This window comes from Ranitomeya variabilis, chromosome 4, assembly GCF_051348905.1.
Source record: "Ranitomeya variabilis isolate aRanVar5 chromosome 4, aRanVar5.hap1, whole genome shotgun sequence".
Classification (NCBI taxonomy): domain Eukaryota; kingdom Metazoa; phylum Chordata; class Amphibia; order Anura; family Dendrobatidae; genus Ranitomeya; species Ranitomeya variabilis.
This window is the reverse complement of record NC_135235.1, coordinates 188,738,225-188,764,280: the sequence shown is the minus strand read 5'-3', so window position 1 is coordinate 188,764,280 and position 26,056 is coordinate 188,738,225. Positions and strand designations below refer to the sequence as shown.

General features: G+C 43.7%; 1 protein-coding gene across 1 annotated transcript in view; it reads left to right on the top strand.

The window, feature by feature from the left end:
* The window catches only part of PRKCG (protein kinase C gamma), a 708,823-nt gene that overhangs the window by 603,702 nt on the left and 79,065 nt on the right, over positions 1 to 26,056 (top strand). Inside the window, exon 10 of the mRNA XM_077259484.1 lies at positions 2,933 to 3,064. Coding sequence (XP_077115599.1) covers positions 2,933 to 3,064 — 132 coding nt within the window. The remainder of the gene's footprint in view (positions 1 to 2,932; positions 3,065 to 26,056) is intronic.

The following is a 26,056-nucleotide window of genomic DNA, read 5'->3' as shown; positions in this document are numbered from 1 at the left end:
AATGGATAGGGCCCATGCTATGGGGCATTTTGCAGGTCTGTGATGCCTCATCCCATGATACAAAGACAGTCGAAATCTCCCGATGCAGTCTAGATAGATGTCGGACAACTATCCATCGACTCTGTGAGTGCACCCGTGTTCTCTATTAGAGAGTTGCTGTCAAGCTTCTTAGCTGGCGGTTATATCTCTTACACAACAAAAGGATTAGCAAAATCAGACATGCCGAATTTCTATCTTCCCAAAAATCATTTATTGGGGGCCCCTTACATTTTTGACTGTTAGATGAACTCATCAATTTTGGCAAAAAGTTTGAGGTTAGTCTATTGCATGTGGGACATTAAAGGTGAGTGTACACTTTGCGATTAGCATCTGTTTATGACTGCTGACTCGCTACATGCAAGCCAATTGGTGGTCAATTAATAATCTGTTCAGACAGACCTACCAAATGGTACCGAATACAATCGTTCTGTGAGCATAGATTGTCATTGTTCTCGCCAGCACATTTTCTGTTTACATATATAAAGCACATGTGCTGCCGAGTATGATGATTTTTTAAGAAAGCCTTAAATCATTTTAACCAATGAACAAGAGTTTTACTCATTTGTCAGGTGCTTCGGAACCTGTTTACACTGCATGATTATCAAAGAAATGAACATTCCTAGGAATGCTCATTAATAAAAACTTTCCAATGTAAATCCACCCTTAATTTGCACTGATTGTTGTGGGTCATTTTTAGGCTGGACTGTCAATATTTATGGCCTCTTACCAACCTGAAAATACCAGCCCCCTACCCTCCCTTCCCTCCTAGTCTTTCCCAAATCCTGTTTTTAATATAAAATCCAATAAAAAAAATAAAAAAAATACCAGCCCCCAGCTGTCTGCTTTAGCAAAACTGGTTGAAAAAAATGTGGCAGACCCCAGGCCATTTTTTTTAAATTATTTATTTTAATAATAAAAAAATACGGGGTGGGGACCCCTCTATTCTTGATAACCAGCCGTGCTTAATCTGACAGCTGAGGGTTGCAGCCCCGACCTGTGAGTTTTGCCTGGCTGGTTATCAAAAATACAGGGGAACCCATGCTATTTATTTTTTAATTATTTACTTACAATGCAGGAGCCGGCTGATGAATACTCCCAGCGGCCGCTCCTGCTCTCACTGTTATTAGCAGCAGCATTCATCAGATGTTCGGAGATATAGACCAATTCGCTGACCCCAGTGACCGGAGGTAAACTTTATACCTCTGATCACATTTGCGCACTCACGCTGTCTTTTGACAGCGTGGGAACCGTGGCTGTCTGATCAGCGGTGATTATTTTACTGCCGATCAGAAGCGTTGTTGGCTGCGCTGTTATGCACATGACAGCATAGCAAACACTGGATGTTCGGGCCCCCATTTAAGTGAATGGGGTCTGGGATCGGGTCCGGGTACTGTTCTTGTACCTGAACCAGAACTTTTTGCAACTGTTTGACCCAAACATCCAGTTATCCGCCAACTCTAATCATTCATTCTATAAATCATGTTCTCCAATTTTTTTAGATATAGAAAAAATCCCGGAAAAATGGTGCTTCCACAAAAAATGTATGCTCCAAAAAACAAAACTATTTATTAAAATTTTGTAGCATTAAAACACAATGTGTTTCGGCCATGACAAATCAGGTGTCTCTCTTTATTCCACTTTCCCTAGGGAAATCCTTCTTTTAACCTTTTTTACTAGATGTTTGATAATTCTTGTTTTTTTGTTTTACCATTTGCTCCCGTGGATGATTACAAATTCGTGATTACTTGTTACTTACTTACAAAACATTAAAAAAAGAACAGGATAGAAGCAATTCAATGTTTTTACAGGTTGGATAATTTTTAGACAGGGTTTTAACAGGCTGGATAATTTTTAGACACGGTTGGATTTTATCATCTCTGGTTTAATTACCTACAAGATTGTACGTAAATACTTTTAACTGTCTATTAAATACTTTTAACTGTCTGACTGCTGGGATTTTTGTCTGGTCTATATGTTGCCATGTTCACAATGTCAAACTGTTTGATGTATCCTTGCTGTTATACGTGTACCGAAATTTGCAAATGTCAAACATCCTGTCGTCATCGTAAATTTATGAAATGCAAAAAATATGTTTACTCTACTTCTCTCAGATGTTAGAGGTTTATTTTCCATCTTGATTTAGATATAAAGTTCATTGAAAAGTGTAGAATTATCTGTCATGCTGTTACTCTCCTTTCTCTTATTCTAAACCATATGCAAAATCAATGATCTCCTGGCAAGCAGCTTAATAGCTTGGAGATGGAGTGTAGTAACTCACTGACTGTTGCTTGCATTATTATTACTAGGCAAAGACTTCTACAATATCTGCCAACCAAGGTTTTTTTTAACTTGTGCCTACAAATATGTATGAGACTATATATGGATTAAATAAGGTATATGGTTAAAGGGAGCCCAGTCCATCATGAAGTCCATCTGTGTTATGTATGAAAAGTGGTCTAGATGTAGAGTAGTTTAGAAGATGACCCATGTGTTGCATGTACTGTACAACTAGATACATCTCACGCACATCATCGCTGGGTTGACTGTGATGAACTTGTAGATTTTGATCTTACACACAACGATATGAGATCTATTCTGTAATTTGTATATGATTGTAGCTTTCCATTTTAGTTTTTTTTATATTTCACAGTAGTGCATTTGTGCTAATGCCAGATCCTACGTCTTGCCTCACAATCTCTTGTAGTACGTACAGGTAAATAGGTGTCTTTGCAGTCACATTATATGATATGATGCACCTTGTACATATGCCTACAATATTGATTTATACCGAAAAAGAACAGCCTGAGTAAATCGTCTCAAGATCCTTACCTTTTAAGAACTGTATACATTTGTTTGGTTAATGAATTACCTTTATTTCACCTCTGTTGTGCAGAAAGTCAGACGAGGTCCAGTTCCGAGTCCAAGCCCAACAGATTCCAAACGCGTCAGCTTCTTTGGTACTAGTCGCTTCCACATCTCCGATTTCAACTTTCTCATGGTGCTTGGGAAAGGAAGTTTTGGAAAGGTTAGTAAATCTTGGCATTGGATGTTATAATATTTATCCTATTATATCAGTCTTTTTAGGACACTCTTTTACTGCTGACAGAGCACAGCTCAGAAACTTGTGTAGGATGTTGAGTAATTACTAGTGATGAGCGACTGTGCTCGTTACTCGGGTTTTCCGAGCATACTCGGGTGATCTCCGAGTAACTTGGACGTGCTCGGAGATTATGTTTGTGTCTCTGCAGCTGCATGATTTGTGGCTGCTAGACAGCCTGAATACATGTTGGGATTCCTCAACAAACAGGCAATCCTTGCATGTCTTCAGGTTGTCTAACAGCCGCAAATCATGCAACTGCGGGAACACAAACATAATCTACGAGCACGCCCCAAATACTCGGAGAACACCCGAGCATGCTCAGAAAATCCGAGTAACGAGCACACTTGCTCATCAATAGTAATTACATATTTTTTACATTTTACGTAGTGTAAGAAATATAAATGTACCATTACAGAGAACCTGCCAGCTGATTCATGCTGCCCAAACGACAAGCAGTATGAATCAGAGCCTGGCTGCACGATTGCAGAGATGTAACATAGTTATTAAGGTTGAAGGAAGACTTTCAGTCCATCTAGTTCAACCCATTGCCTAACCTAACATGCCCTGACATGTTGATCCAGAGGAAGGCAAAAAAAAACATGTGGCAAATCTAATATATAATTGCCTAGAATACTACTTCCTGCAATTTGTGCCAACTTCCGTGGCTTTGTCTGGAGCTAATGTCCGGAGCTAATGTCCGGAGATAATGTCCGGAGCTAATGTCCGGAGCTAATGTCCGGAGCTAATGTCCGGAGATAAGTGACGTCACCAGTGTCCTACACCCAGGCAGAGCACAGGGGCCCCAGGCAGCATATGGGGCCCCAGGCAGAGCACAGTGGCCCCAGGCAGAGCACAGGGGCCCCAGGCAGCATATGGGGCCCCAGGCAGAGCACAGGGGCCCCAGGCAGCATATGGGGCCCCAGGCAGAGCACAGTGGCCCCAGGCAGAGCACACACCAAATCGGAGGCCGAGGGGCCCCGCCAACCAAATCGGAGGCCGAGGGGCCCCGCCAACCAAATCGGAGGCCGAGGAGCCCCGCCCACCAAATCGAAGGCCGAGCGGCCCCGCCCACCAAAGCGGAGGCCGAGGGGCCCGGCCCCGCCCACCAAAGCGGAGGCCGAGGGGCCCCGACCACCACATCGGAGGCCGAGGGTCCCCGCCCACCAAATCGGAGGCCGAGGGTCCCCGCCCACCAAATCGGAGGCCGAGGGTCCCCGCCCACCAAATCGGAGGCCGAGGGTCCCCGCCCACCAAATCTGAGGCCGAGGGGCCCCGCCTACCAAACCGGAGGCCGAGGGTCCCCGCCCACCAAATCGGAGGCCCAGGGTCCCCGCCCACCAAATCGGAGGCCGAGGGGCCCCGCCCACCAAATCGGAGGCCGGGGGTCCCCGCCCTCCAAATAGGAGGCCGAGGGGCCCCGCCCACCACATCGGAGGCCGAGGGTCCCCTCCCACCAAATCGGAGGCCGAGGGTCCCCGCCCACCAAATCGGAGGCCGAGGGTCCCCGCCCACCAAATCGGAGGCCAAGGGTCCACACCATCCAAATCGGAGGCCGAGGAGCCCCGCCCACCAAATCGGAGGCCGACGGGCCCCACCCACCAAAGCGGAGGCCGAGGGTCCCCGCCCACCAAATCGGAGGCCGAGGGTCCCCGCCCACCAAATCGGAGGCCGAGGGTCCCCGCCCACCAAATCGGAGGCCGAGAGTCCCCGCCCACCAAATCAGAGGCTGAGAGTCCCCGCCCACCAAATCGGAGGCCGAGGGGCCCCGCCAACCAAATCGGAGGCCGAGGGGCTTCGCCAACCAAATCGGAGGCCGAGGAGCCCCGCCCACCAAATCGAAGGCCGAGCGGCCCCGCCCACCAAAGCGGAGGCCGAGGGGCCCCGCCCACCACATCGGAGGCCAAGGGGCCCGCCCACCAAATCGGAGGCCGAGGGTCCCCGCCCACCAAATCGGAGGCTGAGCGGCCCCGCCCACCAAAGCAGAGGCCGAGGGGCCCGGCCCCGCCCACCAAAGCGGAGGCCGAGGGGCCCCGACCACCACATCGGAGGCCGAGGGGCCCCGACCACCACATCGGAGGCCGAGGGGCCCCGCCCACCAAATCGGAGGCCGAGGGGCCCCGCCCACCAAATCGGAGGCCGAGAGGCCCCGCCTACCAAATCGGAGGCCGAGGGTCCCCGCCCACCAAATTGTAGGCCGAGGGTCCCCGCCCACCAAATCGGAGGCTGAGGGGCCCCACCCACCAAATCGAAGGTCGAGGGGCCCCGCCCACGAAAGCGGAGGCCAAGGGTCCCCGCACACCAAATCGGAGGCAGAGGGACCCCGCCCACCAAATCGGTGGCCGAGGGGCCCCGCCCACCAAAGCGGAGGCCGAGGGTCCCCGACCACCAAATCGGAGGCCGAGGGTCCCTGCCCACCAAATCGGAGGCTGAGGGTCCCCGCCCACCAAATCGGAGGCCGAGGGTCCCCGCCCACCAAATTGGAGGCCGAGGGTCCCCGCCCACCAAATCGGAGGCCGAGGGGCCCCACCTACCAAATCGGAGGCCGAGGGTCCCCGCCCACCAAATCGGAGGCCGAGGGTCCCCGCCCACCAAATCGGAGGCCGAGGGGCCCCGCCCACCAAATCGGAGGCCGGGGGGCCCCGCCCACCAAATTGGAGGCCGGGGGGCCCCGCCCACCACATCAGAGGCCGATGGGCCCCGCCCACCAAATCGGAGGCCGAGGGTCCCCGCCCACCAAATCGGAGGCCGAGGGGCCCCGCCCACTAAATCGGAGGCCGGGGGGCCCCGCCCTCCAAATCGGAGGCCGAGGGTCCCCGCCCACCAAATCGGAGGCCGAGGGTCCCCGCCCACCAAAGCGGAGCCCGAGGGGCCCGGCCCCGCCCACCAAATCGGAGGTCGAGGGTCCCCGCCCACCAAATCGGAGGCCGAGGGTCCCCGCCCACCAAATCGGAGGCCGGTCCCCGCCCACCAAATCGGAGGCCGAGGGTCCCCACCCACCAAATCGGAGGACGAGGGGCCCCACCAACCAAATCGGAGGCCGAGGAGCCCCGCCCACCAAAAGTAAGTGCGGCCCCAAAAGTAAGTGCGCCCCCGGGTGCAAAAGTAAGTGCGCCCCCGGGTGCAAAAGTAAGTGCGCCCCCGGGTGCAAAAGTAAGTGCGCCCCCGGGTGCAAAAGTAAGTGCACCTCTGGGTGCAAAAGTAAGTGCGCCCCCGGGTGCAAAAGTAAGCGCGCCCCTGGCCCCGGGTGCAAAAGTAAGCGCGCCCCCCAGTCCCGTGTGTGAAAAGTGCTGCTGTAAAGCTGGTAGCGCTGTTCAAGCACCATGTATTTCCTTCAGGAAATGCCCATCTAATATATAATTGCCTAGAATACTACTTCCTGCAATTTGTGCCAAGAAAGAACATACCAATATACATAGTTATTGATACATATTATTTATTATTTACATTATTGTTCTTAAGCAAAGAACCGTTGTTGTGGCATTTGCCACAACACGCAAAGTTGTTGTCTGATGTCTTTCATCACTCCCCTCATAAGCATGTTCATGGATCCTGTGTAACTGTACCTTAAATAACAAGAATTGTCAAGAGCTGGTGAGTGCAGCCATTTTTTGTTCTTTCTTACTATTATTTATTAATTGTATTATTCTTACATTTGAATAAATAAAGTATATATGGATTCTAGACTCCCGATTCTTTAGAATCGGGCTGCCATCTAGTAGTATATATTTTTCTCTGGAATCCTCTGGCATTTGAGAAAAAGGTTTGCTTTAAATATACAGGTCCTTCTCAAAAAATTAGCATATAGTGTTAAATTTCATTATTTACCATAATGTAATGATTACAATTAAACTTTCATATATTATAGATTCATTATCCACCAACTGAAATTTGTCAGGTCTTTTATTGTTTTAATACTTAGGGTACCGTCACACAGTACCATTTTAATCGCTACGACGGCACAATCCGTGACGTCGCAGCGATCGTATGATTATCGCTCCAGCGTCGTAGACTGCGGTCACACGTTGCAATCACGGCGCTGGAGCGATGCCGAAGTCCCCGGTAACCAGGGTAAACATCGGGTAACTAAGCGCACGGCCGCGCTTAGTAACCCGATGTTTACCCTGGTTACCAGCGTAAACGTAAAAAAAACAAACAGTACATACTCACATTCCGGTGTCTGTCCCCGGCGTTCTGCTTCTCTCCACTGTGTAAGCGCCATAGCCGGAAAGCACAGCGGTGACGTCAGACGTCACCGCTGTGCTCGCTTTCCGGCTGGCAGACGCTCACACAGTGCAGAGAAGCTGAGACGCCGGAGGACAGACACCGGAATGTAAGTATGTACTGTTTGTTTTTTTTACGTTTACGCTGGTAACCACGGTAAACATCGGGTTACTAAGCGCGGCCCTGCGCTTAGTTACCCGATGTTTACCCTGGTTACAAGCGAACACATCGCTGGATCGCTGTCACACACAATGATCCAGCGATGTCAGCGGGTGATCAAGCGACGAAAGAAAGTTCCATACGATCTGCTACGACGTACGATTCTCAGCAGGGTCCCTGATCGCTGCTGCGTGTCAGACACTGCGATATCGTAACGATATCGCTAGAACGTCACGAATCGTACCGTCGTAGCGATCAAAATGGTACTGTGTGACGGTACCCTTATGATTTTGGCATACAACTCCTGAAAACCCAAAAAACCTGTCTCAATAAATTAGCATATCAAGAAAAGGTTCTCTAAACGACCTATTACCCTAATCTTCTGAATCAACTAATTAACTCTAAACACATGCAAAAGATACCTGAGGCTTTTAAAAACTCCCTGCCTGCTTCATTACTCAAAACCCCCATCATGGGTAAGACTAGCGACCTGACAGATGTCAAGAAGGCCATCATTGACACCCTCAAGCAAGAGGGTAAGACCCAGAAAGAAATTTCTCAACAAATAGGCTGTTCCCAGAGTGCTGTATCAAGGCACCTCAATGGTAAGTCTGTTGGAAGGAAACAATGTGGCAGAAAACGCTGTACAACGAGAAGAGGTGACCGGACCCTGAGGAAGATTGTGGAGAAGGACCGATTCCAGACCTTGGGGAACCTGAGGAAGCAGTGGACTGAGTCTGGTGTGGAAACATCCAGAGCCACCGTGCACAGGCGTGTGCAGGAAATGGGCTACAGGTGCCGCATTCCCCAGGTAAAGCCACTTTTGAACCATAAACAGCGGCAGAAGCGTCTGACCTGGGCTACAGAGAAGCAGCACTGGACTGTTGCTAAGTGGTCCCAAGTACTTTTTTCTGATGAAAGCAAATTTTGCATGTCATTCGGAAATCAAGGTGCCAGAGTCTGGAGGAAGACTGGGGAGAAGGAAATGCCAAAATGCCTGAAGTCCAGTGTCAAGTACCCACAGTCAGTGATGGTGTGGGGTGCCATGTCAGCTGCTGGTGTTGGTCCACTGTGTTTCATCAAGGGCAGCGTCAATGCAGCTAGCTATCAGGAGATTTTGGAGCACTTCATGCTTCCATCGGCTGAAATGCTTTATGGAGATGAAGATTTCATTTTTCAGCACGACCTGGCACCTGCTCACAGTGCCAAAACCACTGGTAAATGGTTTACTGACCATGGTATTACTGTGCTAAATTGGCCTGCCAACTCTCCTGACCTGAACCCCATAGAGAATCTGTGGGATATTGTGAAGAGAAAGTTGAGAGACGCAAGACCCAACACTCTGGATGAGCTTAAGGCCGCTATTGAAGCATCCTGGGCCTCCATAACATCTCAGCAGTGTCACAGGCTGATTGCCTCCATGCCACGCCGCATTGAAGCAGTCATTTCTGCCAAAGGATTCCCGACCAAGTATTGAGTGCATAACTGAACATTATTATTTGATGGTTTTTTTGTTTGTTATTAAAAAACACTTTTATTTGATTGGACTGGTGAAATATGCTAATTTATTGAGACAGGTTGTTTGGGTTTTCAGGAGTTGTATGCCAAAATCATCAGTATTAAAACAATAAAAGACCTGACAAATTTCAGTTGGTGGATAATGAATCTATAATATATGAAAGTTTAATTGTAATCATTACATTATGGTAAATAATGAAATTTAACACTATATGCTAATTTTTTGAGAAGGACCTGTAGACATTTTCTCGGATCATGCCTAAAAAAGTGGAATGTATGGTACTTTTCATTTCCTATCGAATACAATGCCAGAAATCAATTACTTAAAGGGGTTTTCCCACAAATAAAGCACACTTTGAACAATAGATCTTGGAACAATAACCCACAATTGGAATGTTAAGCTAATTTTTCCTGCACAGAAATAAACTTATAAATGTGCTCCTGGTATATGCTGTTATGTGCTGTGTCTGACCATGCTGAGCTGCCCCAGATCATGGTTGGCACATACCACAGCTATTGGCCAAAGGAAGGGAAGCATACGTCAGTAATAATAAGTGAATATACAAGACGACACAGAAGGACTCACACGTGCTGCTTTCTGAGTTAACACATTTCCATGCCTGAGTTAACACAGGAGTGAGTGTTTCTACTGCTTTACAGCCATCTGAGCTCATCAAAATCAAGTTGGTGACTTAGGAGCGCAAGTGCCAACTTAGCTTATATATCAATCACTTGAATTTTGATGAGTTCAGAGGACTGGAGATGAGATAGAAACGCTCACTCCTGTGATAAAACGAGCAAGAAAATGTGCTTCTTCATTAAGCAGCAGCTGTAAGCTCCTGTTGTTTCTTCTGTTTACTCGCTTATCATAAGTAACTTATGCTTTAAACCATGGCTAGGAGCATTAGTATCTGCCGATCATGAACTGGAGTGACTTTGCATGGTCTGACACAGTCATTTCACATATATATAATTAGACAAATGGAGTCAGAAAACTGTCTTTTTTAATAGATAAAAAGTTATAACATTTATTAAATATCAAAATTATATTCAAATCAATTAGACTAATAGTAAAACACATATAGTCAATACAGAGTTACTCTGTGAACAACGGATACAGGTAACAGAACCACACTCCACACTAATATAATATAATCCGACCTGAGGTCACAGGTTCAGAAATGTAAATAGTCCATAGCATAATTAAACACTAGATGTCCCACTGGACCCCATCAAAAATCAGTATATAGGACTGGACCTCACCCATATTGGTCGTAGTGTGGAAGTGGAAACGCCAGCCCCTACGCGCGTTTGGTGTAGGCTTCTTCGGGGGGCCGTCTAGGAGCATTAGTATCTGCCAATCATGAACTGGAGTGACTTTGCATGGTCTGACACAGTCATTTCACAGTATACAGCACAGGCACATTTATAGGAAAAGGTTGTTAACACATCCAATTGAGGAACTTATTAATATTCCAAGATCTAAAAAATGTACTTTGTGAAGCAATACATTTAAGATGAGCACATATTAGACTTTGTCTGTGTAAAGCTGATTTTGGAGGGAATCATTAACTATCTAACATATCTATAATGTTCTGGATAGGAGAGGAGAGGAGGAAAGTTGGCATGTTTTAAATCCATAACAATTTTAATGTCTTAAAACTTTAAGAGAAATATAAACATTATCATTAGCTATGATGAAAAATTGTACATACCTTGTATTTAGTAACTGAGGGCATACTTGCAACAATTTCTCGTTTTTTGAATTCTAATTTACACAGCAAGAGTTTAAGAACTTATTTCATTGCAAAGTTTCCCTGCAGAGATCACATTGTAGCATGCACCGTAAGCAGTCTGTATGTCCCTCCCTGTAGATGGTGCCTCCATTGCTCTTAGGAGAGTAAGTCTTTAAATATAAGATGTAAATGAAAGGTATAGGAACTCGAAGGTATTGTGTGGACCCACAGAGGTCCACGGTCGTTGGTTTAGGTCTCAAGTTGTAATAAACAATAATATGGCAGTATGTATGAGCCCTTGGACTTTTTCTGAGATGTGATTGAAAAACTTTATTTTGCCGGAGTGTATTCCACTTGTATATAGTCAGTAGTTATGCATTTTATTCACATCCACAATCAATCTAGCTACGCTGGGCTGATTGAAATCTTCGTGAAATATCAAATGTTTTCATTTTCTGCTTACCAATAGAGGACACTGTATTGTGTGCCCCGTTTGTCGGGCTTTATTATCATGCATTTGGTAATGGTGAAATTGGTTTATTTATGCATTGGCAATCAGAATTCTCCCTGCATGAATACCGGATCCCGTGGTGAGTTTACTTCAATTGATTTGTGCAGCAGAACTTCATTTTCTGAACTGAGTAATATAAATAATGTAAAGTGGTTATGATGTAAGCACCTGAGGATTTTATATTGCATATATTCTGTGTCATGGAAGCTAAATGAAAGAAAAGCAAAGCCTCTGTTGGTTGTATCATTAATTTTAATCTAGAGACTACAGGAACATATTAATAGGTGCTGGGTTTATAATAAAACTGTTGAACCATGAATGAATCAGATAGTCTCTATGTACTATAAAGCGTCTTTTCATCAGACACTCCATTTCACTACATTTCAGTTCCTTAAAGGGAAACTGTCAACAGGATTCCACCTTCAAACTATTTATACATGGATGTACTGTAGCTCTCTCAAAGACAAGTCCAGTAATACCTTTACATGTCCAGTTCGTTCCTTTTTTGCTGAGAAATTAGTGTTTCAATTGGTATGGAAATGAGGCAGTAGATCTGAAGCCTCTGTCACTCCAGCTCTATTCCACTCCCACCGCAGTCTCCTTCTAGGCTCTATGCTCTGTGCCTTTAGGAAAAGGAGTAATAACAGAAGCGGAAGGAGGCACCCTTGCTCAGAGAAAAGACCAGGAGGGACAGAGAGCTGATTTCTCAGTAACAGGGGAACAGGTTGGCCATGTTAAGGTATTGCTGGACTTGTCATTGAAAGAGCTACATGTTCATATAAATTGTTTGGATTGTGGGGAGGGTTAAATCCTGCTGACAGATTTTCTTTAGCTAGTTTCAGACCGCCCATAGATGATAAAAGTCCAAACGGTCCACACTGTACTTTGCAGTGACGTTATTAAATGTCAGTGCAAAGTATATCAGCTGAGCACGATCTTACAGTTATGGGAGTGGGTAGTCAGCTGACTGTTCCCATAAAGAAGGCACAGACAGTTTATCATCCTCTTTATCTTCTCTATCCCTCTATACACAACGCTGCACAAGCACTGTGTGGGTAGTAATAGACCGTGATAATGTCGCTTCCTCCTCCAGACACAGCAGTCAAGTGATTGAGAGGGAGAATGAGCTGCTGGGTCTTAGGAAACCCGGTCAACTCTGCTATACAGCCAGGATGCTTTATTTCTACTGCAACTTGGCATAATATGGTGACCTAGTTACAGGATAAATAAACTATTAATATTTAAATGTTGAGATACCCCCCTCCCCCCAAAGGACTTAAGTTCTTTTTTTACTTCATGGGGGAAAATATATAAAATAATGAAAAATTAATAAATAAATATAATTCATGTTAAAAATTATAAAAACCCACTACATATCCACTTTGCTGTTACTTGCAATGAAAAAAAATGCGTCCGATATTTAAAAATAATTGTTACAAATAGGGGAACACATTTTTAAAAGTACAGCATTCTAGTGGTCTATTGTGTTCCTAAAAAATAATACAAAATGTGAAAACAGATATGTAATTAATTTTCTCTGCATAAGGAAAAAAGGATCTGCATCACAAAAGAAAAGAAAATTCAAGTCTATATTGTATCCAAATTAAGAATGTGGACATCCATGGCATAGGATTAAAAACATGCTTGTTTTGACCCATTTCTGGCCAAAGTCCTAAGTCGTAGAATATGTCGTAGAATGTATTTCCTATATTTTCACACCAATATCGACAAAAAAAATAAGGTATGACAATTTCACAAAATATAGTCATAAGCAGAGCCTGCAATCCTATAAGGTAAGGAAATTCGCTCAGCTGATGTTCATGGCCAGAGAAAACTGACCTGGGCAGTGGACTTGTGAAGCGCCCCGTCAGGGCCGTGGGGTACTCGGTACCGGGTCCCGCAGTTCACAGGGGGATGTGATGGTGGCTGACCCGGTCCGTGGCCCTGGGATGTCCGTATAAAAGGGGAAAGGTCTTTAAAGGGATGTAGTTTGTGTTTGTGACACCACCTGTGGTATTCGGTCAGAGTGACCGACGCTGCTTTAAGGGGTCCGCTGGGGTGATGTTATGGCAGCTAGATGGTATACCTTCTCCACAGGTGAAGTATGTCCCCAGGGCTTCCCGGTGTGTAGATGGTGGTATGGTGAGAGGCGCAGAGAAGAATGAGGACACAAGGTTGTAGTCTCTTTACCACCAGATCACAGGGCAGGCAGAGTCTGCCCGGTTTGGAGGCAAGTCCAGAGTCCCCTTGTCCAGGTGGAAATCAGTAGCCTTGACTTGTGCTGCGGTGGTGTAGTCCCTTACTGCCTATGGCTTCACATAAGGGACTCACAAATGTGGTGTTTCATTCTCTCTGTCCCCCATATAGGATAGGGCAAAACCCGTATGACTGGTGACTTGAGCCTGTTTATAGGGTCTCTTAGATAATCCGGCTCTGTAGGTGTCACCGTGCCTCCTGGGTGTAGGTGTGGACAGGTAACCTGCAATTAGCTGTCCTGCCAGTCTCTGAAATAAGGCATAGAGGTCCTTACTCCCTCTGTGTCTGGCTACCGGGATTTTGCGCCTCAGAAGGAGGCAGCCTGTGCGGGGCTGGTCCCCTTTTGGTATCCTCTCCTTTGCTTTGCTTTCCTTCACGCTCGCTGCAATACAATTCTGCCTTTCAATGTCTCTTTCTGGGAGCTGCAGCTCTGAGGGCATGCACAGCTCCGTTGACCTTCTATCCTCCTTAGACTCTGGTTTGGAACTCACTAACAGAACTCCTGCCTGGAGCTCTGTCAGGAACTGACTCCTGTCTGGAACTAAGTAACTTTCCCTACAGACTACCAGTTATGTATATATATGGGGAGTGACCTAATAAATAGGAACAGAAGCTCCCCCTGGTGGCCTGGAGTGTGAATGTGTTGCATGTTTGTGATACCTGGATGCAGTTATCCTTCCTTGCCTCCAAACGTAGCATCACTCTCCCGAGAGGAAAGCAATACCAGTGCAACGACCAGGACTCTAGGGCCCCGCACTCCCCCCTGCTAAATCCAGTACTCCCGGACTGGGAAAAGAAAAACAACAGTTACAGGTTAGCAAAAGACATACAAATTTTTGAAATGCTATAAAAAAGTTAATACTATATCTAAGCTTCCTTTTATGGGAGGTGGGGACACTTGAAAGTTGCATTAACACTATGGGCCCATTTTGATAAGAATGGAAAACAATATAACAGTTAACTAACTATGAAATGCAATGACCCTTATGGGTATACTATCTCTTAAGTGCTAAGGCAAACATTCTATCTTTATTCAAGTGCAAAGTTTTCGACTAACCCCCACGAGTTTACTATAGTCTCTTCCCAATTTTATTCAAACTGCATCAGGATATCAGCTACACACTATCGACCATTTATATATAAAACACCATTCTAATTAAGTTTAAATCTGGGCTTCCATTACTATTGACTATATAAATTCTTTAATATGTTAACCTGCTATCTTGTAACACACAAGTCTATCTATCATAGTGCAACTAGCAAACATTCCCTTTAAGGGTTCAAACAATATTCAAGTCTTTTTAATGAGGTAGTGGAAATGTATCAATCGCGTTAATATTTAAGTCAATCAAAACTTTAGAACAGCAGCAACGATGCGAAGGACCCGTCATTAACCCCCAACCTTGGCATTGGGCGGGCTACAAGGCATGTATCCAGACCTGCAGGACAGCATAGAGGGCGGCAGGACTTTATGTCACTCTTCTTTAATATATAGGCACTCCTTCTCTACAAGCAAGCATGTCCCCTGAAGAGTTGGCTTGGACGAAACGCGTAGGGACGAATTTATAAGGGAGAGTGCAGGGCTTCTTATGTATAGGGGTAGTTGTGGACTGCCCTTGTAAGGGCAGGAGCTTTGGGGATAGACTATTGACAGCCCCATAGGGATTGATATAGGGACTGTCATCCCTCCGTATCCTGGATGTCTACCTAACAGGGGATCATCCGGTGCTTCGTTGCCCTTGTTGTGGAATTGGTGAGACCGTTCCTTATTTATATTTATATTTATTAAATATCAGCAAGCATTGTTTACAATATATGCTATGACTGTCTCCTTTGGTCTTATGCGACTGAGTGCAGGAGATTTGCTGTGATCACATTTGATACTGGTGGCACAGCTTTTTCAATTTTTCTGCCTCAGTAATAAGGATTCTGAATATTGACATTGCAGTCGAGGTCCTTTTTATCCTGTATAGGGCTCACTAGTCTCTATTGACCATTACGTTATATGGTAGAGACCTAGCCCTGTTTTTTTGCTTTATTTTTCACTTGGGTGATTTGTCTTTTAGGTTACTTTTTAGTATTAAAAGTTACGTTTTATTAGTCCTTTTTGCTGTATTGGGATTGTCGTTTATAGGATTATTCTTATGATTGTATTTATTACACTAATTTTGCTTTGTTACTATGTATCCAGACCTGGAATCCTGCCGTGCCAAACGGATTTTCTTCAGGTCTCTGGAAAAGAAAGCAGTTCTCACAGCAATGTTAGAAGTAGTCTTTTAAAACTTCTTTTGTAAAACCAGTTGGAAGCACCTTTAAGAAGGTGCAAACTATTTACAAGTGAAAGTTTTGGAGCCATTCACTGTCCATAACTCCAGCGTCTTTAATTAAGGTAACTTGTGCAAAACATAGGATCCCTTTTAACATGGAACCCCTTTAAGTGGTGTGTGTGCCTGTCAAACCTTTTTAAGCACTGACTGTTTTTAACTAAATCACATCATATTTGATAATAAGAAGATCTGTACATTGTGTATTCAATAGATATGTATTGTAAGTCTTATGTACTGACCTTACATAAAATTCTGGAGAAATATAAGTTTTTTCTGTTTTTAATTTTCTTTAAACCAAAAAACTATTTCTCAAGAGTAGATCCCACCATTACTGGTATTAATATGACTCTGCTCTTCTGAACTTGTTTTAAATTATAAAAAGTCTGCTATGGACTGATGCCCAAAATTATACTGCTTGTTCAAAGTTACGTTTGGGAAAATGCACTTAAATGCGATAACACAATAATTTAACACACATTAAATGGTAACGCTACAGCAACTCTGAAATACAGGTTTGGCTTCACTGAATTCCACCTAACACTTTCCATGATTCATGCTAATAAATGTTCAAGAAGCTAAGCTATGTTTTATAAATTCATCTGAATTGTAAACCTCTAAATAGGCAGTATCTGTTCAAATGTCCAAATTAGAATTCATCCTTTCCTCAACCCCAAATCTACTAAAATGTTGTGCATGCCCTCATCATCTCCCACCTTGACTACTGCAATTTCCTCTTCTGTGGCCTCGTATCTACCTCTGTCACACCTCTCTTATCTGCCCTTAAGTCTGCTGCCTGATTAATCCATCTCATGAATGAAAAGAAAAAAGCCTCCGCACAGCTGTTTATAGCTAGACTCTGTTTTCCAAACAACCCTTATAACAGAAAAGCCGGCAAACTAATCCCTTATGCATTCAACGGGGTGCAGCTTCCAAAGTAACACACTGTAGTCCATGAGAAGATAAAAAAGAAGTGCACTTACCCATATGTAGTAGTCACAATTTTATTCGGACATATTACAAAATGTGCAGGGAAGGGTGTGGAAAAACGCGGACAACGGCCGTTTCGTGCCTCAGCACTTCAACGGGTCCTAACGGTCACCTCGTCAGTGGTAAGTGTCTGCCAACTTTTCATCTAGCGATCAGTTTCCCCATTGTGGCATTAGATTGGCTCTTTATTCTGGCAGCACACTTATCCCCCTATGCCTTAGCACTATGCACATGCACTTTATACATGCACTGATAGTCGCCAAGGGACTAGGGTTATGAGAGGGCTATGGTTACCCCAGTGTGTTATTTCTGCACATGTACCTTTTTATCCTATTTATGTATAATGTCTAGTCTATGTTATGTGAATCTCTAATAAATTTGAACTTTTTTCTACGTTATTTATACCTAGTACAACTCTTATTCCTCCAGTTATAATATGCTGTTTTGAGTAGGTATACTTTTTGTTGCTATATGGGCTAACTATAGCCTTCGCTTCTGACTTAAATATGTCAGAGAGGTTTTTGTGGTTATTAAATAGGGAAGGTGTAGTATTAAAGTTTGCTCATAAGATGGAGTATCTTAGTATAGTGTACATCAGAGATGTCAAACTGCATTCCTCGAGGGCCGCCAACAGGTCATGTTTTAAGGATTTCCTTAGCATTCCACAAGGTGCTGGAATCATTCTGTGCAGGTGATTAAATTATCACCTGTGCAATACAAGGAAATCCTGAAAACATGACCTGTTGGCGGCCCTCGAGGAATGCAGTTTGACACCTCTGGTGTACATAATGCTAGATAGGAGTTTCACATAGCTGAGAACTAGTTACTGTAGGAGGGGTTAGCTGCAGCTAAGGGAAGGTATGTTTGACTTAGGATAAAAGCCAAATCAGTATCTCAATTCGCAGACACGGTGTTTCGGGCTGTTGGCCCTCGTCAGTGCGAAGCATGAGAACTAATTTGGCTAGATGAGAGGCTTTTGACTCTGGACATTGTCCAGATTTGACCTCACAAACTTATTGTTTTCTAACTTTGTTATCAAATTGAGTCATTCAATAGAGGGAATATTACTATGACTAAGAACATGTGTGGTCGAAACGCATAAGGACTTTCCCTGTTCACACCATGCTCTTTTTTTCCATGGAATTTTAGCCATTGGGTTTTTGTCATGGTTTATTAAAGAATTTAGCTTTTAATTACCTATTATCGACGTGATGCTGGATGCACACTTTTTTTTTTTTAGCTTCATAGAGTACTTGCTGAAGAGCTTGGCATTGGCCGGGCATAGTAACTAAGAGTGGTTAGTTATAACAAAGTATAATGGTTATATTGCACATAAAACCATTTCACATCATATATTCAATGCTACAGATTTTCATTTTACCCCTCACGTCTCTCATTTTGCCCTCACTCCTCTCATTTTCCTCCTCACACCTCTCATTTTCCCCCTCACTCCTCTTATTTTCCCCCCTCACACCTGTCATTTTGACCTCACACCTGTCATTTTCTGATCACTCTACTATTTTCCCCTCACTCTTCTCATTTTCCACTCACACCTTTTCATTTTCACCTCACACCTCTCATTTTCACCTCACTCCACTATTTTCCCCTGACTCCATTATTTTCCCCTCACTCCTCTCATGTTCCCCTCACTCCTCTGATTTTCCCCTCACCTCTCTCATTTTCACCTCACTCCTCTCTTCCCCTCACATGTGCACGGCAACTTTCTGTTTTGAGCACAGAGGTTTAATCCATGAGGCTCCTCCCTTTCACTTGATGTCATGCCTCACAGGAGAAACTCCATTCTAGTCACGATGGAGCTAGATGTGGCCTGTGCCTGCTGCGCACTGATACTCTGAATGCGGTGGCCCTGATTGTAGCTCGCAGCGGCTAGGACATCGCAGCCGGTGAGTTTTGCAGGGTGGCTTTCGAGGTGAATATGTCTCTGCCCGTGTGCACTAACAACGTGGGCCATGTGGATGGGGCTTTGCGTTTGGAGTGAGTGTGGCTATGCGGAGTGGGTGAGGCTATGTGGAGTGGGTGTGGCTTGGTACATGCACACACATACATGCACTCAGCTTTATATATATGGATACCTTTTTAAAAATTTGAATAATGCAGAGTCGTCTTTTATAAGAAACTCTGTAACTTTGCAGATTCAGGTGACTAGTTTATGCTTCTTTTTTATATACTTAAGTAACAATATTATACTGCAAGATGAAAAGATGTTTCTCATTTTTAGTCATTTACTGCGGTTAAAAATACAGGACAGCAGAACAAGGGTTGACACTTTTATTATGCTAATAGTATGGTGCTGGATCGAGCTAGAAGGGAGCTGAACACTATATAGTTTAAAGGAGAGGAGAACAGTGACAATAAAAGGAAAATGTGTTAAGTTATTGCACAAAATTATAGGCTTTCTACAGATACTTTATAATTAACGTTGCTAGAAGGGGTTTTAGATATCACAGTGTCAGGTATATGACATGGTAATAAAAATGCAAGAATATAAAAATAGGTTACGCAGAGAAATCTGTTTTACACAATGTTTAACCCAAGCGAAAAAAGCTATAGTCATATGCAGAAATGAAACATGTGCAGTAGAGATAAATTTGTCAATACAGCGGGGATGGCTTTGTATGTTGGCACCAGTTATTGTGACAAATCTATCTCTGGCGCTTTTTCTTCATACATTTTTTCCAAGCTTACTACAATCCCTCAACATTGAAGTTGCAGCACCAAGAGGGAAAACTTGTGGATTTATGGAAATCACAGGATGGATAGACTTTTTCAAAACCATTCCATTTATTCAGTATCGAGTATGAGCGACACAAGCAGAAATACTCATACTTAAAGCCTTGGCTGCTATTAGTGAGGTTACTCGTGGTTGAAGAATGTTCTACAGCGTTGACAGCACTTTGGTATAAAAATCATCAAGATCAGCTGCTGGCAGCTCCCAATTCAGTTGGCACCCCAAATGTGCTCGATGGCATACAAGTCCAGAGACTCTACATTTAGGATGCGCAGGCTGCTCATGGTAGCACAATCAGCATACCGCCTGGCATTGTTGTATTGAAAAATGGATACTTTGGAGAAATGACCATACCAATTGTTCCACAACTGTTTCATTTTGTACTGCAAACGAAATTGGACATCACATACCAACCCTAAGGCGTAAAACAGTGTCTGAACAAACCATCAAAAGGAGTTTGCACGACATTGCACTACAAACCAAACAGCTACAGGTGCTCCATTGACCTCACACCACCACTCTCAAAGGTTATTATAGTGCAATGAAAGATAGCAACTAGTGATGAGCGACTATACTCATTGCTCGGGTTTTCCATAGCATGCTCGGGTGTCCTCCGAGTATTTTGGTGTGCTCGAAGATTTAGTTTTTGTCGACGCAGCTGCAAATGCTCGGGGAAAACCCGAGCAACGAGTATAGTCGCTCATCACTAATGGCAATGGACACTGGAATTGAGTTTTCTTCTTTTAAGCAATAAGTCCTGTTTTTGTCTTGAGACAACTTGGGGAACTCCATGAAGAAGCCTTCATAAGGGAATGTAACATTGGTCCTGTTCCTGGGATTATGTTGTTGGGAGGTTTAATGTATGGTAGCCAGACACCTCAAGTCTTCATTCCAGGTACACTAAGGGCTTGGTCACAAGAGTGTATAACTCTGATGAGTGCTATCCAATGTTTTATCGGATAGCACTAGGACCAATATTATACTATGGGACAGTGCAGATATGTGTTTTTTTTCTCTCATGCCTATTCAGGATGAGAAAAAATTGCAGCATGCTACGAGTGGCTCCACAAATTGTACCACACACACACTCATTCAAGTCTATGAGTGCGATGAAACATAAGATTTATGAAGACACAGACAATTAGGTTCTCTGTTTTCTCCACAACTGTGATACGATTCTAATGGATAAAATCATTACTCATGTGAGTGAGCACTAACAGCTCAGCGTTACATTGAATTGGTAATTTAATCAGTGGTATTGCCATTTCTCGAATGTTGCTTCTTGGCCTAAATATGCTACCGTGGCCTCCAGTGTCTTCGGACTTGTCTCCCATCGAGCACATCTGGGACATAATTGGCCAGCAATGAAAAGGGAACTGCTTTCAGTGGATATTGATGATTAACATGCCCAAGTGCATTCAGCATGGCAGAACATTTCTCAGACAATATTTCATCATGCAGCATCAGTAGTTTTCAGAAAATTTCTCTTAATCAAAGCTTTCACTTTCCAGAGCCCTGCGCTTGTTCAAATGTGCTGTTACTTGGATATATAGTGATAATAGTGAAGACTCAGACCAAACAGTGACATATCACTACTGTGTAGTGTCAGGACTAAGCTCCTGACTAGAACTGTCACCCAAGAAGGAACACCCAACCGTAAGCAACCAGGAAGTAAGGAGACCACAAAGCTCTGAGCTGCTCAAGAAACTACTTCAGAATGCTGCTTTAAGTGCTCATGCATGGTTAATTAGATGGATGTCAGCTCTAGTGGTGGGCATCCTTTGGGATTTTGAATTTTCTTTTCCTAGTTATCTTCTTTTTATTCTTTGGTTACATATATACCATAGTGTTTGCTTCGCCTTTGTTTTTACTTTATGTTCAGATTTTTATGGCTTGAGGTCTATGCACAGATTTATTTGGAGAGATTTAATAATATACTAGATGGTGGCCCGATTCTAATGCATCGGGTATTCTAGAATATGTATGTATGTATGTATATAGCAGCCACATAGTATATAGCACAGGCCACGAAGTATATAGGAGCCATGTAGTATATAGCAGACAAATAGTATGTGTGCTATATACTATGTGGCTGCTATATACATACATACATACATACATATTGTAGAATACTCAATGCGTTAATACAGGCCACGCAATATATAACAGTGGCCATGCAGTATATAACACAGCCCAAACAGTTTATATAACACAGCCCACGCAGTATATAGCAGCCACACAGTATATAACACAGGCGATGTAGTATATAACACAGGCCATGCAGTATGTAACACAGTCCACGCAGTATATAACACTGGCCATGTAATATATAGCACAGCCCACACAGTATATAGCAGCCACGCAGTATATAACACAGGCCACGCAGTATATAACACAGCCCAAACAGTATATAACACAGCCCATGCAGTATATAGCAGCAACGCAGTATATAACACAGGCAACATAGTATATAACACAGGCCACGCAGTATATAACACAGCCCACGCAGTATATAACACTGGCCACGTAACATATAGCACAGCCCACGCAGTATATAGCAGCCACGCAGTATATAACACAGCCCACGTAGTATATAACACAGCCTATGCAGTATATAGCACTGGCCACGTAATAAAGAGCACAGCCCATGCAGTACATAACACAGCCCACGCAGTATATAACACTGGCAACATAGCATATAGCAGCCACACGGTATATAACACAGCCCACGTAGTATGCAGCAGTGTGGGCACCATATCCCTGTTAAAAAAAATAATTAAAATAAAAAATAGTTATATAATCACCTGCCGGGATCCAGCGAAGCTCTGGCGATGCGACCGCGGCTGCCGCCATCTTCCGTTCCCGGGATGCATTCCAAAATTACCCAGATGACTTATCGGTCTCAAGAGACTGCTAAGTCTTCTGGGTAATTTTGCAATGCATCTCTGGGAACGGAAGCTGGCGACAGCCGCGCGCGCCTCGACGGAAGGTGAGAATAGCAGATTTTTTTTTTTCATTATTTTTAACATTACATCTTTTTACTATTGATGCTGCATAGGCAGCATCAATAGTAAAAAGTTGGGGACACAGGGTTAATAGCAGCGATAACGTAGTGAGTTACCCGAGGCATAACGCGGTCTGTTACCGCTGGCATTAACCCTGTGTGAGCGGTGACTGGAGGAGAGTATGTGGGCGTCGAGCACTGACTGCAGGGGAGTAAGGAGGGACTAATGGACTGTGCCCGTCGCTGATTGGTCGCGGCAGCCATGACAGGCAGCTGGCGAGACCAATCAGCAACATGGGATTTCCGTTACGGAAGTTGCAGACAGAAAGATGGAAGTACCCCTTAGACAATTACATATATAGATGCAATTTGTTTTAACAATGTGGTAGTTTCTCCTCTGATGCCGCATGCACAACCGTCTGATAATTATGGTGTATGTGCTTCTTACCAGCAAGGTGTCAGCAAGTCAGAACAGAGATGGCAGTTTTCATGGGAGTGATCATATGCTTCACAGTCCTTTCTATGGCTGCTGCACTATTTAGTTTAATAACTCATTTGATACATTAAAGTCTTATATTAATGTTTTATGGGATTCAGGATTCAGAAGACAAATATAGAAAAATTGAGAGATAATTTTCATTATAGTATGTACTTTCACTATACATGTTGAGGCTTAGACATCATCTTGGTCTGGCCTTAGTCTTGGTGGTCTGTGAGACCTCTTCTTGGTCTGTCTGAGGTGGCCCCAGAAGTAAAACTTTGTAAAGCCCAAGATATACCAGCTTATATATTTGAAAACTTCATAAATGAGTTGCATAAAATTTGATTAACTCAGATTTAATAAAAAATATTGGCACTGGGGACACATAGAAATATTATGTCATGTAATAATGTTTCATAGTTATTTAGATACTGTCACGGGGTCCTTCTCCGATACCACACAATCAACAGAGAGAGGGAATTGTGAACAATCCCAAGACCTTTATTATAGTCAAAACTAAAAGGTCCATAAACAATCCACCACACTGAGGATACAATAGTCCAGAGCACGAATGCAGTTCAGTAACAGGATAAAATGTACAAGGAGATGAGAGTCCAGTAATCCAGCAGACAGAGGATAAAAATGGTCCATATGCTTCCCTTTCTCTCTGACGTGTTGTGTTCACACCATCCTCACCATACAGTATCTGACTTCAAGCTCCTGTCCTCCCCAGCCCCCTCCTTATGTACTGGGGTAGTCAGACAGGTTGGGGCGGTTTTCAGGCCTCCCAGACCTGACAAAGGTACCTCGGGGATTAAGGCACTACAGGGGGTTCATCAAGAGGCATAGATACAGTCAGGCTGCATACATTAAGTGAGCTAATTCAATTATCAGCCTTTTGGAGGTAATTGAGACTGTCGGGACCACACTCAGTCGGAGCAGCCTTTGGAAGTGGGGAATCACCAGAAATAATACACAAGACACGTCTCGTATAGTATATCACTGGGAAGCCTTTGAAGCACGCCTGCCTTCAAGGTGCTATTCCCTCTTTATATAGTTGGACAGGTAGTTTCAGTGGTTATACAAGCTTTGCTTGTTTAAACAAAGAGAGAAAAGAGAAGACAAAAAAACAGTTTTGGCCATGTGATAGTTTCACAACAAACAAAACAGTACAGTTTCGCCTATGTGGCAGTTTCACAAACATGAAATAGGATTTCATACTATAGCTAAAATGTCCTTGAATGGATAGGTCAATATTGATCACAAATCCTTTTTGGTTCATTGAGGTAACCATTTTTGTTCCGCTCTTCACAATCCCCCCTTTGACATATTCCATTCAAAACCTTGTCATATAGACGATTATTTTAGTCATTCTTTTTGTGATATTGCAAAAAAAACTTTATATTCTCGCATCCATTACACAAAATTTATTTGTGCATACCGAGATACCCTTGAGTACAACCTTAAATAATACATATATAATTACAATAACTATAACTGTATGTATTAGGCTTTGCATAATCCCGGTAACCCACCCACCAATCCCCCTGAACCAATTGGCCGGGTTAAGAAAAGAAAAGGTATCTGACCACCAGCTATCCTTATTTTGGTCATTGTCTTTGTCATACTGATCCCTGAGTCGTTGTACGTCTTCTAATTTAAATCTCATACTCATAGTACTATTTGGGTCTATATAATGACAGCAGGTGGGTCCGATGATTTGACACATACCCCCTTGTGAGGCAGTTAGGTAATCCAATACCAGGGTATGTTGGTTAGTGACTATTATAAGCTGATTTTGTACAGCTATACTAGTATTTAATATGTCCAATATATCCCAAATCTGGTCATCTAGATAATCCGTGGCTCTAACTAATTTATCCCACATCTGTGTTAACATAGGATAAACAAAAATGGTACTAGCAATTTTGTTGGGAATTCCCATTTGTACTATATGTGGCCTCCCCGAGGGACGTGGTGAGTTATCTGCAGCTCTTTTATACAGTGTGTGCTTGGGCACGGCTTGCATATTCACTTGTTTGTTCGAAATTATGAAAGTAGCAGGGGTTAGGCGTCCTAATGTACAAGTACCTTTTATACCTACGGGAAGCCATTTATATGCTCCTTCTCCGCATATCCAAAATGTACCCTCAGGCAGATCCCACAAAGCTGAGTGCTGCAATACCAATCTGTGAGCCAAATCCACAAAACTAGATACATTCTGAAGCATACACCAAGAGGGTTTTTGTCCCAAGGGGCTACAGTACCCGGCTGCGGGATTCCCACATACATGCATTCCGTTGACATACTCATCGGATTCATTACAAACCAGGTTCCCCGGCTTACTTGTACAACTGTTTGCATCACCTTGGGGGAACAACTCGGAATGTTCCCATTTTCTATTATGTATGTACGAATCTATTGTTCAAAGGGGCTAGAGAATTCAATCTTTCCCATGCCTCCGTTGAGGTTAACATTATTAACATCAATATCATGAGTCTTATACTGCTTTTTTGCAATGGCTTGCATGTATCCATGATGCCTTTCCTTCAAGCTTGACTGCTGTTGGAGTTGTTAACAGGACTTGGAAAGGTCCGTCAAATCTCGGTTCCAGAGTCTTTCTGGTGTGTCTTTTCACGTAGATTTGATCACCAGGTTCCAACTTGTGGCCTCCTTCGAGATTTTCTGGATCTGGAAGGGAAGCAAAAACTTGCGAATGCACTTTAGTTAAACGTTTTTGTAATTCTTGTACATAAGCAGTTAAAGTCTCAGTATTCAACATCAGTTGTTGTGGAAAATAACAACCCAAATTTGCTGCTCTACCAAAAAGAATCTCATGTGGTGACAGCTTAGCCTTCCCCCTTGGGGCGTTTCGGATGGAATACAGGGCAAGTGGTAGACACTCGGTCCAAGGCTTTCCTGTTTCTGCCATGGCCTTCTGGATTTTTAATTTTATTGTTCCATTTAA